The sequence below is a fragment of the Pyrgilauda ruficollis genome, unplaced genomic scaffold (assembly GCF_017590135.1).
Source record: "Pyrgilauda ruficollis isolate IOZ18807 unplaced genomic scaffold, ASM1759013v1 scaffold1, whole genome shotgun sequence".
In the NCBI taxonomy this organism is placed as follows: domain Eukaryota; kingdom Metazoa; phylum Chordata; class Aves; order Passeriformes; family Passeridae; genus Pyrgilauda; species Pyrgilauda ruficollis.
In genome coordinates, this window is record NW_024508100.1 from 18,946,660 (window position 1) to 18,964,674 (window position 18,015).

Sequence of the window (18,015 nt, forward strand, 5' to 3'; positions counted from 1 at the left end):
CTACTATAAACACCAAAAAGCAAGAAAACATTTAATGAGAGAAATCTGGTAAGATTACTTTTAGTGTGGAATCTTCTGTATAGGGATTCTAGAGTCTTTATTATTGCTGACTTCTATTTCTGTGCTAAAACTTATAGTAAAAGAATACTTGTACCTCTCGGGTGTTCAACAGCTAAAATAGCATTGCAGATACATTCTAACTGTCACAATTATTGCAGGAATTGACAATGACCTAATGAGAAAGCCATCACAAACTTAAAACTATTTTCAAATTCATGAAATGCGAGCACTTAAATGATACTATTATGTTGTTTGAATAGTTTATTAGCACCTAAATATTTAAATTCTGTTACTGTTAATATTCAGTGCATGGAATTCTGTAGTAGTTGGCAGGACATGCTGCAGTAATATATGATGCAATGGATTCCTCATGTTATATGCTTATAAATTAAGTCATTGCTAATTTCTCCTTCTTAGCAAGTCTGCGATTTGTAGTAAACTTATAGCTCATTGTAATTCTAAATCTTGCTTAAATGCTTTTCAATGAGCTATTTTAGCTTTACCCTATTAATCTTGATTTAGAAACAAACTTCTTTTTGTTTTCTTTTCGATCTTTATTTAGGAATATATTTCTGTGTAAATCAGCTGAAGTGTTGTAGTGCTTTTTTTATTTGTAGTAATTTTTGAGCTGTGGAGGGAAAAACTCCAAGCCCATTAGTTAATAATGCCAGAGTACTTGAAAGAAACTAAGTGCTGGCACCATCACAGTTCTAAGTTCTATTTGGAATAGAATTCTGTTAGAATTGTCACATGCCAGTAAATTAAGTATTTGTGGTGGCCCTGGATTAGTCTGAATGGTGAAGGATGTGTCAACAGTGCTGTGTTAGAGTAGGTGAGTTCACATGACTTCTGTAGTTCTTTTTTCCAAAGTGCACAGGTGGCTTTTGCTCATCTCAGGATGAAATAATAAAATTTCTCCTAGGCCAAGTACCATTTTATATTGTAGTCCGTTTTGTAGGTGGCTCTGACTTCTCAACAGAGCAGACTTAGTTCATGTTCTTCTTGCTGTAAACATTTTTTTAAAAACAATAAGTACCTTACTTTAAAAAAGCATGAATAATAAAAGAAATAAAGACTTGTGAGAAATTGCATATAAATAAATATAAATAAATATAAAAATATTGCAATATTTTTATTTCTTTGAGGTTAGAAGCTGAAACATGTTTAGCTGCTTATCATACTCTCTGTATGCACTTTGTCTTCAGTTATCTCTTTCTTAGATCCATCATGTTACCAGCTTTGATTCCTTTCAGTGCCCAGTTTGTCTTTGATCCAGTTCTTACAACAAGCTTGCTATCTCTAGCTTGGGTAACACATCTTCTGAGGTGACACCTGGTCTTAATCTCAGTTCTCTGCAATGTAAACTTATATTACCCTTGCTTGTTACTAGGTATAGATAGGTATGATTTGGAGAAAAAGCTGAAAAAAAACAAACCAAAGGCTGAAATAAGGAAAAAAATTATAGCAGTGAAATGAGGAAGCCTTTTAACATTAGGTATTTCTTCCAAGGCATACCTGTATATTTTCTTCAATATAAGCTTTGGACTTCTAGGAGTGTCAGCATTTTCTTGAACATTCAAACTCTCACACTTTCTTAAATGGAGATGTGTAGTAGTGTGTTGCACTCTTACATATCCTTCTGAAACCACATGTAAAAGAAAAAGCTCCTGATTTGGCCTGCTTCTAATAGTGACTATTTTTTGCTTTTTTATTTCAGCCTTTCAGGGCTTTCAGTTCTCAATGCAATGCTTTTTGCTGTTCCTGCTCCCAGAATATTCTTCCCTTATTCTTTCAGGCATGGTTTGCAATGTTTATTTTCAGATGTGTTTTGCCAAATCAGGAGATCTATTAGGGAATCATTCAGTATTCATCAGAAAGTATTTTAGATCCAAATTGACAGAAGGATCCAGGGGCTCTGATATCTACTCCCTCAGCCCCTGTTAGCACCACACTTAAGTTTCCATTCCAGCAGTAGCTTGACTGAACATTGTGATCCACTGCTAATTATGAAGTATTTGATTATCAGACAATACTAACTGCTGTCCCACTAAAATAAGTCTCTGGTGGTGATATTTTTTCAACTAAATCTTGATACTTTTTTTTTTTTTCATAACAGGATTGTTTGACAAGGCCTACATTGCTTAAAATCTTAATGACTTGAATTAGTGTTCTTAATATAGAATTCTTCTCTCCACCTTTCTAACTATTTTTCCTTCAGTTGTCAGGTGAAGCTGTCCTCACTTAAATAGATGGACTTATTTACTCTTCTTAAATTTTGGCACAGTGTTGTTAATCTGGTTTTTTTGTTAATTCTCATCAGTATTGCAAGATGAAAAATTTATTTGCCTTCACAGTTATTCTTAGTTCTTTTAACTCTTGAATATAAATTATGGAACCTGTTGGATTAGAAGCATTTTCTTTCATTTAAATATCCAATATGCTTCTCTGCTCTAAGTAGGGAAATGCTTTGTTGTACTAATCTTGCTTTTTTTTTAAAGACACTTACTGCATTTTTTTTCCTATTCTGTTTCATCAGTAACAATTTTCCATTTCTGTCTAGTAGCAGACTTGTTTCCATGTTATCCTTTGGTTTTGTATCCTTTTTTATCCTTTCCAATACTTTTAAAAAGTTGGTTTATATCTCACGCTGTGACTTTTTCTTCTGCTTCTCTTTTCAGCTTGTTGGACTTTATAATTTCCCATTTCTTTTCATTTTTCTTAGTAATTTCTAGTTGTGTCCCATGTTTAACTCATGATCCTGAATAGTTTTCAGAGTTGTTCTCAGCTGGAAAATGATTTGATTTTATTTTTGTTATACAAACATTGAATTCTTAACTCTCATTGACACCTTTGGTGCATAAATCATTCTTGTGTTCAGCTTAACTGAACTGTGGGAGATTAGCCCTTCATAACAGTGAAATAAAATATGTGATGTGGTACAGACTCTGTCCTGATTCTGTTCTTATAGAATTTAATCACAGATTCCTAGACATAGTGACAGTTTCATCTTTAATTTTACTTAATTGTAACAGCTGTTGTATAGTGGTGCTTCTGTTGTGCTGGAAAATCTGTCATTCTGGTTTGAACGAAAAACAAAAATATTACAACCAGTTGCTCAAAACCAACAACTTGATGTTCTCTGACAAATTTTTCATTAATTTGAAACTTGCTCTTTTCCCTAGTTAGAATTGATGGTGTCTACTAACCATGCAGAAGCTTCCATAAGCAACCTTTGTAGCTTAAGATTTAGCACACACATTTGTATTTTTGAATGATTAGTGATTTTTCTCCTCCTGACTCAGTGTCTTTATCTTTCCTGGGCAGATTATATGCACTAAGGTAGACTGTTTTCCTTCATATTTATGGAATATGCATAATTTCACTGAATTTTATCAGGCTACTTCTTAATGAGAATCTGAAATACCACTTGTTATCTTGTTGCCTAGTTCTGATAGCCACTTGATATGTCTTCAACAGTTTATGGCTCCAAATTATCTTTATTAACCACATCTATTATCTTAAATACCCTCTTTGGGATGAGGTAGTTTGATGCCATCTAGTTTGCTCCAATTAATACTGTTTTGATTTGATAACTTCCCACAGAATAGTTGTGTGAATTGGAATGGAGCTGGAAAGTATTTATTGCTACCAGTAAGCTGATAGTTCTTTTAATCTGCTTAAATATTTACTAAGATGTATTTTTTCGTGTCTCTGTATTTAGTTCATGTTCTGTTTCTTTTTTAATATACTTTCCTCTCTTCTACCCTGAGTATTACAAGAAGTATTCTGTAAAAATTTCCTGTGATTACTCATCTTAAAGTTTCTGTCTCCTGTTCTATTTTGGCTGTTCATTCTAACAGGCTCCTTCCAACATACATGCCTTTTGCTTTCTTCCTGCACTACTGCCTGTGAAGTTATTTCTGATTTATAAACATTCATATACAAAGAAGCATTTCTAGTTGGGAAGAGTAAATTTGCTTAAGACAAAGGGCATGCTGAATTTACAGATTCTGTGACATTGCACGATTTAGCAAAATAAATGGAGGTAAAGTTTGGTACTTTCCATCAAGTGAGCTGCATTGCTCATGTGTTAGAATTTACCAAATAATCAAGAATGCATTTTTATGTTAATAAAACTAAAAGTCTTTGAAATCTTTTATGCTTGTTTTACTTTGAAAATGTCAGAAGCAAGAATTTTAAAATGTGAACCTTTTGTGATTCGTGTCCTATGTTTTAGTGTCAACTTATTTTTTCTGACTTTGACAGGAAAATATGTAAACTTGCTCTGCAGTGACAATTTAAAATTTTCTTGGCTTTGAAGATAAACTGAGTTTTTGTTAATATAATTAGGAAAAAGTCAAGTATTTTATTTTGTGTTTATTTCACTCTTGAAATTTATCACTATATGTCTTGGTCCTGAGTTTGCTTCTTATCCCAGAAAAATTAAGAGCTTGTTGTTTACTACCTATATGCACATATTAGAATTTGTCCAACAAGCTGGAACAAAACTCTGCTACAGAAACCCAGAATTTTTCAAGGTACCAAAATATAAACATTAGAGGTTTCTTGTTCTAGTGTTTGTTAGGAGCCTTTAAATAAATACAGATTTTCAGCATTTACAAACAGATGTATCTTGATAAGCTGTGATTAATAGTTCTGAAGGATCAAAAATGAGTTCCAAACACAATATCCTTAACTTTTTCTTAAGTGTATTTTTGAAAACTCTCCAAAAGATCATGCCTTTACCAACTTTAGGAAAGGACACTTCTATAATTGCAATGTGTCCTTTCATTAATTAACAAGTTCCTTTCCTCAGAATTGAGGGTATTTAAAGACTCTTAAATAGTGTCGTGTATATGCACGAAAAATTCTCTGCAGTGGAAAATAAGTTGGACTTAAACTTTTAATACAGAATGGGGAAATTCTCACATTTTTAATTGTGGAATTTTTTTAATATACTGTTAGTCTAGTTCTAAATCTGTGATGCTTCTGGTTGTCTGTCTTCTATTGCAGTGATTTATAGATATTTTGGTATTGCAAAAACCTGTGGAAGTGATGTAACCAGTTAAACATAAATCAGTATTTAATGGAAGTGTGGGTGGGCAAAATGAGGTTTTGTCAAAGACTGAGCTTTTAAAATTACAGGAACATTTTGTGGTGACAGTATTGTTAACATGAGAAGTCAAACTGGCTAGTGGTTTGTTATATGTTGTTTTACATTGTCTTTGAAAATGTGTGTGTTTCAGAGCAATTCATGATGTTAAAGCCACAGACATGGGAATGAGCAAAGTGAGATTCAAGGCAGAAGTAGACTTTGATGGACGTGTGGTTACTCGGTCTTACCTGGAAAAACAAGATATTGAACAGCTGCTACAAGTATGTAGAAAAAATTGCATTTGTAACCCCCAATATTTGATACTTACTTTTCAATTTCAAGTACCTCTGAACCCAAGACTTGCAAGTAGATGAGATACATTTCACTTCTTTTGGAGGGTTGCAGATGTTCTTACTTTATGTTAGAGTTTTGAATGTACTTAGAGAGAACTGTATTATGTGCTGCTGAAAAAGACCTACTTTTGGCCTGAGAAGGAGGAAGGCGGACTTTTTTTTTAAACTCATTACCCTTGAGATTGGTTCAGGTGGTCAGAGCCAGGTGCTAATAATGCCAAGGTTATGCATTTGCTCCCTGCACTGGCCATTCATATAAGTGTTGGAGTAAATAACCCTTGTGTGCCACCTCCACACTTAATATTCTATGATTCTGTGATTATTTTGTTAGAAAATACAGATTTGTTAAAAAAATTGAGACCATAATTCTTCCAATACATTTATTGAATTACAAGATCTGCAGTTAAAACTAGAAGCTTGTCACCTGCAAATAGGCATCTGTTTTGGCAGAGCCATTTGCTCTGGGTGTTGGTGGTGCAGGTTTACAGGTCCAGCCATTCAGATTCAGTGTGAATATGGATTGCCTGTGTCACGTGATTGAGCACTTTGATGATGTTTAAGAATTAACAATCTTTAGTAAGTGTCAGTCTCTGATTTCAGTGTAGTTCAGAGTAGCTTTTCTTAAGCCCTCTTTTCAGGACAGAACTATTCTCTGCTGTATTCTATATGGCAGAATTATGAAATAATTATTTATTTAAATTAAAAGGAGAGTTTTAAGTGAGCAAAATGTTTTGGCAAGACAGTGTTTTTGTTTTCACTGGTACCTTTCTTATATACATTTGTTTGTTGAAAAAAATTTCTTTTCTACCCTTTCAAAATGAAATACAGATATCTGCATTTTGTCTGTCCATTAAGCATGACTTAGAAGTTAAGTTTACCTTTAAATGTTACATTGCAATTTTTAAAATCATTAAGTCAGTATCCCAGTTTTAAAAATATCTTAATGTCAAAATAAGAATTAAATATGTGTCTGTATAGTGCAATATCTGATCTGTTAATCTACAGGACTTCAATTTAATAAACTTTTGAGAGGAAGAGTGTTGTCAGCTTTGTACCACTGAGACACTGCAAGTTGGCTGGTTATAGATTGCCAGTTGCTTTGCTGTTGCAGTTTTTAGTACACTAGTCTTCTTTTCATGGCTTTGTTAGCTTTTGTTCTTTACCTGCTATTCCCTTTGGCAGTTGCATACAGCCTCCACTAGTTCTTACAATACTTGGAGTATTGTTGGGAAAGATCTTCCTGATTGATTCTAGGTTGGCAACTGTTTCTTACACAGGTCATTGTTGTTACATGTAGTAACCTCATGTCAGCTATAAACACATCATTGAAGGGTAGCTCCTTTCAGTAGGCTTCAGCCATCTGAAGTTAAAGGCAGACAGTGTGCTTGCCTTTTGACCTGTACTTTTTCAAATAAGCAGCTCATTCAACTAGCACTGCTGTCAATGTTATTCTTTCTACAGTTGTGAAATGTTTGTTGAAATGTTATAATTTAGATTACCTTGGTTTTTTTCTTGTTAGACTTGCTGTTATTGTAGTCATGGGTTATTGTGGTTGAGATACGTTTTAAGCTTGCTCAATTACATTATTCCTCTTCAGTTTTAGAGTAGTGAGAAGGGAAAAGAAGTTGCTGCACAAATCATGCACTTGTATACACAAGAAGAATAAGTAGTTTCATAGTTTGTATCTTTTTGAAATAACCTATTTATTCTAAACATACTTCAGCTGAGATAAATTACAGGACAAATGGCTTCCAGGCAGGTTGGTGTGAGACCTCTAAGCAAAGCTCATGGCTTTAAACTGAAAGGTGATAGACATAAAGTAGATATAAGAAAAAACTCTTTACTGTGATGGCTAGGGTGGTGAAACAGTGGAACAGGTTTACTAGAGAAGTTGTTGATGCCCCATCCCTTGAGGTGTTTAGGACCAGGTTGGATAGGGCCCTGAGTAACCTAGTGTAGCAGAAAGTGTCCCAGCCCATGGCAATGAGGGAACAAATAGGTGATCTTTAAGGACCTTTCTGACTCACACCATTGTATGATTCTATGGCAGTACTGTAGTACCTGCTTTGGTGCTGCTGATGTCTGTGTTTTTTTGGAGAGTGGAGTTTAACATTCTGTCTTCCTCAATCTCATTACTTCAGTTTTTTATGTTGTTGGTCTCTTAGTCTGACTTCCTGTCAACTGTCTTCAAGTTTCTGATATTATGGAGGAGTCATATTTACAGCAGTATTTGTCATAATCCTTGTGGACTTTCAGCTGGGTTGATTATGTGATGCCTAGAGAAGACAGTGTAATGGAATAGCAAGAATGTAGAAAATGGAGAAAGAATACACAGGGGTACCCTGCTCTGCCTTGCTGTGAGGAATACCTCAGAAACTTCTAGAAAATGAATGAAATTCTCTAAACTTATTTGGAAAGTTAAGGAGGAAATCAGTTGAAGATAGAAGAAAGGTTTGTATTAAATGCAGGTGTAATGACAGAGCCAGCTGTTTTCATCGAATAGATGCTGCTCTTCTGTGTCTTTGAGACGCAAGAACAGATGATGTTTTGAGAGTAAATGGCAAAAGCTGAAGTGTTTTGTTTGGGTTTTTTTTTTTCCCTCCCTCTTGAAATATGTCAAGACCCTCTGGAGTGTTATTCCTTTATTTTCTTTTCCTCATTTCAATCTCTTAAATTTAATTTCTTCCTAGGAAATTCAGCAAGTGAAAACCCTTGAAGAATTAGAAGCCTTTATGCTTAAGCATGGTGAGAATATCGTTGACACGCTGGGAGCTGAAGTAGACAGACTGGAGAAGGACCTGAAGGTAAATTTAACTGCTTATTAGTGAGTGCTTATGCTGTGATATATTTGAAACAATATCTCTGCATCTACTTTCTGGGATTTAATTTGTAAATATGAGACAGGGAAGGAAGTTGATACTACAAATGCAGATTTTCTTGCTCTAGTAGTATTATCTAAGTTCTGGCCACCAGCAAATCCTTACTTTGCCACTTACCTATTTATTAAATTTTTTGTTCCATTTTTTACCAACAGAAAAAAATTTTCATTCAGTAGACCTGAATGTGTCTTTTTTACTGCATTCTCAGAATGCCAGGCTATTTATAGGCTGTTGAATTCTGTTTTCGCTGTAAAAAAGAAATTTTTTTTTTTAAACTGGTTCTTAGAATTGTATCAAATATTTCTGGATGATGGGACTTTTACTCTTGTTGAAGCTGTACAGTGTTTATTTTACTTTACAAAAACCTCTCAGCTGTCTTATTTTTTTTTTCATTCCGCAATTTAAATACCCTCTGGCTGATGCAAGAAAGGGTTGTTCCCATTTTTGATTTTGTAAGTATATTGGGGCTGTCAGTCATACCTTCCTGGTATGAATTCAGAACTACAAGTATACTGACCCCCAGATAAATGCAGTCCTGCTATGGCTGTTTCTTCTGGCCTTGAGACACTACTCAAGAGCATGTCTGTCCTTGCTTGTTGTATTTCATAAATATTCTAGTTTAAGTTTCTATCCTTAGGGTTGTCCTGTTTAAGAATCAAAATATTATTTTTGATTTTAATTGCACCATCTGAATCATTTCTTCATGCATGGTTTTTGAGGAGCAGGATCATGCCTAAATTTTTTATGAACATGGATACTGCTTTGTAGTATAGGCATATATATATAGTGATTGTGTTGGTATTGAATATGCTTTACTAAATGGACTAGTCAGGTTCACATGCTGGATGTCTTTGAAGTCATGACTTTCTCATGGATTGTACAATTCATGTAATGGTGATAACATATTTCTGGAATACAAAAAACCGCATATTTCTTCATAGAAACAGTGTTCTGAATCTTTATAATTAGCTTCAGTGGCAGAGAACAAATTATTTCAGCAATCTTACCCATTATTCAGGAAAGTATCTGTTAAAACTTTAAGAAAGTCAGAGATATATATGTGTATCTGAACAGTTTTCTATAAAACTCTACTGCCTTGTTAAAATTGAGAGCTCCTCCATACTTTATAAAGCATAAGAACTAATTTATCCACGATGTTTAAAAGTATTTTTCAAATAAAAAAATGACTTTGCCTTCCAAAAATGCTTTATAATATGGACAATGTTTATTGAAATTCTTCCTCATTTTAAAATAGTCCCTGTGTTACACAGATAGGGGATTTGTTATCCAGTTGACAACATCATACCAGAAACACATTACTTGTAACCATGTGTGAAAATGTACTTGAAAATTTTCAACATATTGTTTTTAAATTTTATTTCAGCAACGAAATCCTGATGTTCGTCATGTGGATTTGGAGATACTGTAGACTTGAGCAGGAGAAATCTTCATGTTGCTACCCTTGTGGAAGAAGTAATGTAAAGGGCTGAAAAGCTTCTGGGATTGCAGCGACCTCCGCACCATACCTCGCTTCCTTTGCCCTAGGCTTCCTGGACTGTTAGCACTGCTTCTGTTTCTGGAAGAGCGCTAGACTTGCAGACAAAAATTTCCATGGAAAAACAGTTTCAAAAAGCTACTTGAGTTAAATTCCACAGGAGAGTCAGTCCAAGTATATTTACTGCAATTCAGAACTTAAAACTTGAGGTTTAGTTTGGCAAATACAGCTGCCTGAAACTACACAACACATGTAGTTTTCCCATTTGTGTCCCTTTGCAGTCTGTTTGCACTTCTTTAGTTTCTTTCAAGATATCATTAAAGGTTCTTGGGAGATATTAAGATTAGATAGGAAGAGTTTGTTCCAGTGGAACCTGCCAACCTTAAATTGTAACATTTCAACTGTGTGATTGTTTCACAGTTTTTCTTTTCTATGAGATAAATTGTTTCATATGGGCACTGGCCTTATCTCAAGTACCATGACCTGGAAACCTGCTTTTTGCCACCATTGCAGCTGCACTTGAGGAAAACAAGGCTTTTCACCTTAGAGGAGCCAGCTGGATGGGTTTAGCCAGAGTACATTGAGCTACTGTGAAAAATTACTGCGTACAAATTTCGGTGCACTTCCTCTCTTTAAATTTTGGTTTTTTCCCCTACTTTAACACTTGTTTTCTTATTTGTAAGTATCTTCAGATGTGATCTGGGAGATATTTATGGTAGTGCTTATTAAAAGTTACCTGGCATTTTTGGCTTTTTATATTTTAATAGACTCTATTGCCAGATATGGTCTTTGCTAGAAGATATGAGAGATGTAGCTGGAATATATAATAGTAAAAAATTATCTATTTATAATTAAACAAAGAATACATTGTATTTTTAATTTATTTACCTTTAGATATTACCTGAATTCAAAACCACTTACTCTGAATTTTTGTATATCTTGACCTTGCTTGTTTGGGAAAGTAGAGTAATTCTATCAGTGGTCCTCAACAATCAGAGATAAGTGATTAGTTTATAACTTGGAAATGTGAAATTCTAGTGCTGTGTACAATTGTCTCAAGGCTTTCTGCAGTAGGTACTCAAGTTGTACCAGATTCTTTGAGACCCAGTCTTTATTAAGAAGGTCATGAGTACTGAACATGCAAGTTGAAATATAGGTGAAATAACCGTATTTAAGTAGCACTGAGGAAAAGTCTTTATGCACTTTAATGTAAAATAAGATTTGCTCATGGGTGACAGGTGGTAATAAGACCATCCTAGTAACTCAGTTGCTGAATAATGGCTGAATTGCTGAAAAAAGAAATGTTGATATGAAACACAAGTCTTCAAAAATCAATTTAAGATATTATAAGTATTGCTGCAAATAGTTGTGGAGACCAATATGTACAGATTTCACTAAAAGCATTTTAGATTTTTTTTTTTTTCATACTAGGTGTCACTTTACGAGTGAACAGTGAGAATTTAAAATAACATGCCTTTTTGACAACTGCAAAGCACTTTGCATGCTGGTCATTTTAAGTAGAAAAACATTCCAGAGTTAAGTTACTGATGGGGCTTCACATACAGTAATTGTGGGTGAAAGGATCTTCTTGGTACCCTTTTCCATAATCCCTATTCACTGGTGGCTTCTTTATAGCATATTACCTTATTATAGCTAATTCAAAAGAAGGCTTACTTTATCTGCTTTTCTCCTATTGCAAAACTAGTTAGTATATTTAAACCTGATGATTTAAAATGCAGTTTAAAGGTAATTTGGAAGTCTCCCATATCAAATAAATAAGGCATATTTTTAGCACATTATAAATAATTTACCTTTCTCCTCACCCTTCTATGTAAAATTCATCTCATCTCAGTATGCACTCTCCTGGTATTAGTCTTATTCATGAAGAGCACTGGAATCTGGTAACGCATAACATGTTTTCTTCTCCCTGGAATATTTATATGGATTTTGAATTTGAATAAACACATTAATAAACCAGATATTTCAGAAATCAAAAACCTGAAGAGAAGTAAAACTGGGAAAATGTTCTTCCTGCAGAGGTTAGTGAAGACAGCCAATGTGATCCAAGTGGTTTGCATGCTGGAGTTACTGATGAATGAGTAGTGTCAGTGTGCTCTTTGCAGGGCAGAACTTTCCCTGCAAGGTTAGTAAATGTTACCTAATTAGCAAAGTGTTCCTGTATCATTTTCAAGAGGAGGTATGAGCTTATATTCTTACAAGACATCTGCTCTAAAAGTCTATTAAAATGGATTTTTTTATTCATTGGAGATGTAATTCATCTGAATTCTGATCTTAGTTTCCTTATTTGAGTCAGAAGAATACCCATTCAAACCTTTTGTTTATATTCCAAGAGAGAATTGTGTTCCTTGTCTCCTAGTTTGCTGATTGTAGCATCACAATATGATAAATTCAAGATACCAGGCTTGAGTGGTTTTGAGTACATTACTGTTGACCTGTCTGAGGACCCAGTTGTGTTTTGTTAAGTGGCCTGGATGGTGATGTACTACAAAAAGGCAGGCAGACTGGTTTTGGCAGAAAGTAAGTTTACATGTCAGGCAGTTGGATGGAAGTACTGATTCATTGAGCCTGCTAGGTTTGAAAAGAATAGTAATTCCAAGCTGTTACATTTTAATTTATATGTTAAAATTCACAAATTGTTTTTAACAGATATGGCATATTTACTGCTTTTTTTTCTTTAACTGTCTTTATAGTCAAAACTTTGAGGTAATGTGGGTCCACTACTTAGTTTACTTTTATTTTAATGTTTTTGAGGAAAACAATTAGGTAATAAATTTACATTTACATGCTAGAGTCCTCAGATTAAAAAACTGTACATGTGTGAAGGAGTGAATTTTTCTTTATCACAAATGCAATTACAAAATGGGATTTTTTACAGATTTTAAGGAAAATAAGTGAGGATTTACCTAACAATAAAGTTATATTCTAGGATTTTTTCAATTAAGGTGTGGTGTTTTAAAATAATTTATTTCTGTAGACTGGCCTTGCAGGTTCTGTTTTTTTCAGATTTTGTTCCAACTATGGCTGCCCTCTCTGCTTTGTGGAAGATTTCTTATATGCTGTGCAGTGACTCATAATTCTGTAAAACTTGCAATGTTTTAAAAGCTTGTCTTAGTGATCCAATATACTGAATGATCTTAATGTATTTGAAGTCCATGTTGGCTGGATACTAATAATACATTTTTCTATAGAATTTTTTTTTTCCATAAAGGATAAAATTTTGAAGTGATTGTCTTTCCCCCAGCAATGAACTTCAAGTCTAAATTGTCTCCATTATACACTAGAATTCTGCTTTTGATGTGGTGTCCCTTTTCTCCTCTAGTTTTAAAGCATTTATTAAGGATACAGTGCTAGTAGTAAACACCCCAGTGGATTGCTGTATTACAGGGGCTCTTTGGGGGTTTGTGTTCTGGTCCAGAAGTAGTGGGGGGAACACATTTTTTTAAGGACAAGTTTGCACCCTTTATTCCCCGTGACTCATCCTTGAACTGAAGGTTTTTTAGACTCTTATTTTTTTCCTTCCTTGTAGTCCCACACAGATTTTATTGGTTTTTTTTAATGTGACTCTTACTTTTCGAGGAAGAAGCTATTACAAGAAGAATTAAAAGCTATTACAAGAAGAAGCTGTTTTTGAAAGCAGGGCTGAATTCTACTCTTGGTCTGTGAATTTTGTACTGTACTTCTTGTTCATTAATAGTTAAGAATAGTGATTACTGCTCTGAAAGCTACAAACCATGTTAGCCAAAACCAAGTTTTCTGATCTTGTCAGATTGTTTTTCGTCTGTGTCTGGAGACTCATTTTTAGAGAGATTTCTACTGCCCTCTCTTTGATAAAAAGAGAGTACAGGAATGTTTTTAGGTATGTTTTGTCTAGGTTATACATTGATTGCAGTCCTGTGTCCTCTTTATTTGTAATCATTTTAGCTGTTTTTTTCTGTAACAAAGAAAAAATATGCATTATAGAAGTATCTCTAATAGTGATGAGTACATCAGATACAGTCTTCATACAAAGAGTTTTTGTGCCCTTGTCTATTCCAAGTGTGGCAATTTTTGAAAATTATCAATGAATTAATCCTTTTTCTAAACTTGACTTAGATGTTTTCCGTAGGGAGGAAACCAGAGCACCAGATCGTTTAAGATTTGAAAAAAAAAAAAAAAAAAGTGTTTCCTTTTACAGTCATATGTTCTTGAGGCATTTTGGCATGGTAGAACAATTGATGAATATTGACTCCTGTACAAAACCTGCCCTTCTGTGCATACCTAAAGGCTTACAGAAGTGAGTATAAAATGACAGTTTGCTTTTTTTCCTTCTAGCTTAAGTATCGTGCTGCTTCTATTCTTATTGTTGTCTCTGAATAGAAAGTACCACTAACATCTCTCTTGCAGTTTACCTGCATAATGTAAATGAGAAGTACCCAAAAGTTGGGTTTTTTTAATAGAGGGTTTGCATAGCTTAAGTAATTTTTCCTTTCTTGTTAGTGAGACACAAATCATTAAGATCAAAAGGAGACACTGTATTACATAAAAAAGAAATAGGAATCCAGGCTCTAAAGCACAATAGTTCAATTTTTGAAATGTGTGTCCTTTGAGGAAAATAAAACAGAAGCTGTAAGTGGATGTATGGTCTATAGAAACTGCAGTCAGTCAGGCTTTGCTGAAGCAAAAGAAATTAAACTAAAAGTATATGATTAAAAGAAAAGAATCCAAGGAAGGAAAAGACCCAAGACATTGAGCACCTGGAAATAGGAAAGGATGAAAATCATCTAAAAAACTTGTCCAGAAATAAGAAATAATGATTGGAGAAGAAAAGAACAGTAAAAAATTATCTTCTTTTAGAATGTACAAAACTAGGTAGGATGATGTTTTCTTCTTTTACCAATATTCTGATAGTTGAATAATTCCCCCAGCAAAAACTTTTTTCTTTTCCTTATACTGGAAATCAGAGCCCCTGTCTAACTTTGTCCTGATAAGGTGTTCAGCCTTGCAGGCCCAAACCTATTTGTCCACTGAAAGCTGCTAAGGGTGATGTTGTAATCTGAGTTGTTGTTGGTGAGGTATGTGTTTGGTAAGTGGAGAGTGAATAATGTTATTTGTGGAAGTGAGAGCTGGAGTGAATTAAAGAGAAAATTAATTGATTCTTTTAGACAGAATATGACTGAAGCACCATACTGAATGTGCTGTGGGAAAAGAAGTGCTCTTTCTGCAGTTCTGAGGTCTGCAGAATTCTTGCAGTGGACTGTAGTCATTGATGAATACATCAGTCTTTATTTTTCAATTTGCTGAGATGTCTGTGGATAAGCAATCTTTCTAATTAAATCACATTCTGAAAAGGAGATAAAACATTCAAAATGTAATGTGAAAAGGATCTATATTTTTTAAATACCACAGACACTATAGCAAATTATAATAGATAACCAGAAAATATTCTGTATTACATAGGGTGCTTGTGGACATTTTTTGCCTGTGTAAATTAAAGCCACCAATTAAAATAAAAGGTTGTGGTTACTTTTTATGAGTGTTACACTAACAGCAAGCCCAGTTAAATTTTTGTATAGCCAGCATTCATAGCTCTGTTCTGAGGTGCCTGTTAAAATAGTGGAATACACGTCTATAATCTAGCATAAATTTGGCTTTTGTAATCTAAATTACAAAATTAAACTGTTTAAAACTTTTGAGGTTGGGATTAGCTGCTTCAAATCTGAAGTCAGAAGGAAAAAAAAGCAGTGATGTATAAATGATGTAATATAAAAGGGAATTTTGTAAGTTTCTTTTCAAATTAAATATGCTGAAGGACTGTGTGAAAAGTGCTCAAAAAATGCTTAAACTGTTCGGAAAGCATTTTGGCTATTGCCAAGAAACTTGAAAGTCAACAGTGAGGATTTTTCACTTGTGGTAGAACTTTCAAAGGGCAATGTCAAAGTCAAAATCCATTTTTCCATGCATTCTTTTAATCAGATTCACCAGCCCCCTCCCCACCCCACACCCTGCATTTTGGTGTATTGGCTTTTTCATTCTGTGTCTTGGTTACTCCATATTAGTATGGGGAAATAATTTTGATTTGTGAGGTGTAGATATTGGAATACTTACCTGCATATGTTCTTTGTTTTGTAATTATACTTGAATTCAGTACATTCTGTATCGTGGCTGGAAGTCGTAATTACTCAGTAAAATGTTGCATAGCCAGTAAGGGTCGTGTTCTGTTAATTTAAGCAATTTTATATGAATTGGAAAAGTAAGCAATAACACTGGCTTTAGGCAGCTGATGACTGGCTGCGTTTCTGAATTCCAATTGCATACAACTATTTTATGGATGAAAAACAAAGGTTCTGTCTGTCTGTTTGTGCTAGTTATTCACTGCCTTCACGATGCACTGCCTTCACTGTTCAATAACAGCATGTGCTGGGTGAGGGAGCAACATGCCCAGGCTGGCCAAGGTCTGTATTTGTTCTCTGAACCTCACTGGCAACTCTGCCTTTCATCCTATTCACTCCCTGCCCTCAAAGAGGGTGATGGTTCCTTCCCCAGTACTGGGAAAGCTCTTTCTGCCTGGCTCAGAGGCCCCACTGGCACTGTCTCTGGTTTGGGCTACCTGTCCTGATCCAGGTGTAAGGATGACATGAAGAAAGGTGGATTGCATGTCTGTGCCTTGACATGTCTGTCAAGGGTGTGAAGAATTCCTTGAAGAGGTTGGATTTATGTGTTAGGCTTGCGTAGTAACCATAGCTTCACAATCCCAGCAAAGCTGTCCAAGCCTCTTAAGAAAAAGCTTGAAATTAGTCAGCTTAGAAAGGATTTAATGTACTGTCTGGTACACTTAAGTGCCACTTTTTATCACTAATACCAATAAAATTGCCTATTTATCCAGTTATGGGAAGAACTACTTCTAATTGGGCTAAAAAACATTATGTGGTTGGAAAGAAGAGTCAAAAATGTCAGTAGTCTGGCTGATGAATTGGAGAAACTTGAAAAATTGGTTTTTGTCTGTATGGTATCAGATATCAGAAATAAAGTGGTCAAGCAACACATTGCAGGAAAGATTTTGGCTATGCACTGTGTCCTTATTGCTAAAGGTGTTTCACTTCATAGTTAAGGGACTCCCTTTCTCAAGGGAAGGTTTTTTGGTTTCCTATGGTTTTCTTGTGTTTGTTTTTTTTTTTCTCTAATGAGCCAAATGGCACAAGATCCACCTGAACAGAGAAGTGACAGGCTTGAGGGCCTCATCTTTTGTCTATTTGAGTTCAAGTTCAAATACTGGGCTGTCTTTGGGCTGTTGGAATAACCAAGTAAGTGGTCTCAGCCACTTTGAAAGAGGGGGAGAGCTCTGTCATGTCACATAATGTAACTTGGAATCTTCAAAATCCTTTCTTTATTTGCTGTCTGTGGCATTTATTGAAAGGCCATTCCAAAAGAATTGCGTTAAATCAGGGGTAATGGTTTGAAGTGGGACCTTGCAGTCAGCTGGTTGAAGGTGATCTAAAAAGTCCTGTTCAAGAATGAGTTTTGTCTGTCTTTGCAAATATTTTATGAGGGACTTATTAAAAGATTATGAAAAGTAAACCTTTCTTTACTGTTTGAATTAAACTTTTTTTGAAAACCCTGGGAAAAAGACATAATTTCTGCTTTCACAGAAGTTGTGCCAGCTCAGCTCCCAGTAAATTATGTGTATTGATTTACCCAAGCTCTTTGTGATTTTATTATTTTTTTAAAATTTAGACTTCAGTTCTGATGCTGAACTGGGGCTTAGTAAGATCTTTTCTAGGTTCTCTTTCTGACACCTTTCTGGCTGAAATGTTATTCACTGCTCTGGTGTAAACTGATATTCAGTGTTTTAGAGAAGTATTTTTTTTAACCCCAAATACTGATTCAACAGCAGTTTACCATTAAATCAGGCTACTCTGGATACACAAAGCATTAAGTTTAGGGTTTAAATGTGGGGGTTTTATTTTTCTCCAAGGCGGTCATAAAGAAAATCCATCTTGAATTTGATGCACATAAAAATGCATCCATATATGAACCTCTGTCTCTGCATGTTGTAACTGTGCATAGGTGTCTTTGGCTGCAGATTTGTACTCACTGATGTTTCTCATGAAAGACAACTTTCTCAGCATCTCAGCA

General features: G+C 34.7%; 1 protein-coding gene across 2 annotated transcripts in view; it reads left to right on the plus strand.

Annotated features, from left to right (window-relative positions):
• Positions 1 to 13,198, plus strand: part of SLC30A9 (solute carrier family 30 member 9) — a 29,296-nt gene extending 16,098 nt beyond the window's left edge. For both annotated transcript variants that reach the window (XM_041458747.1, XM_041458831.1), the window contains exons 16-18: positions 5,307 to 5,436; positions 8,199 to 8,312; positions 9,772 to 13,198. In XM_041458747.1, the coding sequence (XP_041314681.1) occupies positions 5,307 to 5,436; positions 8,199 to 8,312; positions 9,772 to 9,816 (289 nt within the window). In that variant the 3' untranslated portion in view covers positions 9,817 to 13,198. The remainder of the gene's footprint in view (positions 1 to 5,306; positions 5,437 to 8,198; positions 8,313 to 9,771) is intronic.
• The last annotated feature ends 4,817 nt before the right edge of the window (positions 13,199 to 18,015 follow it).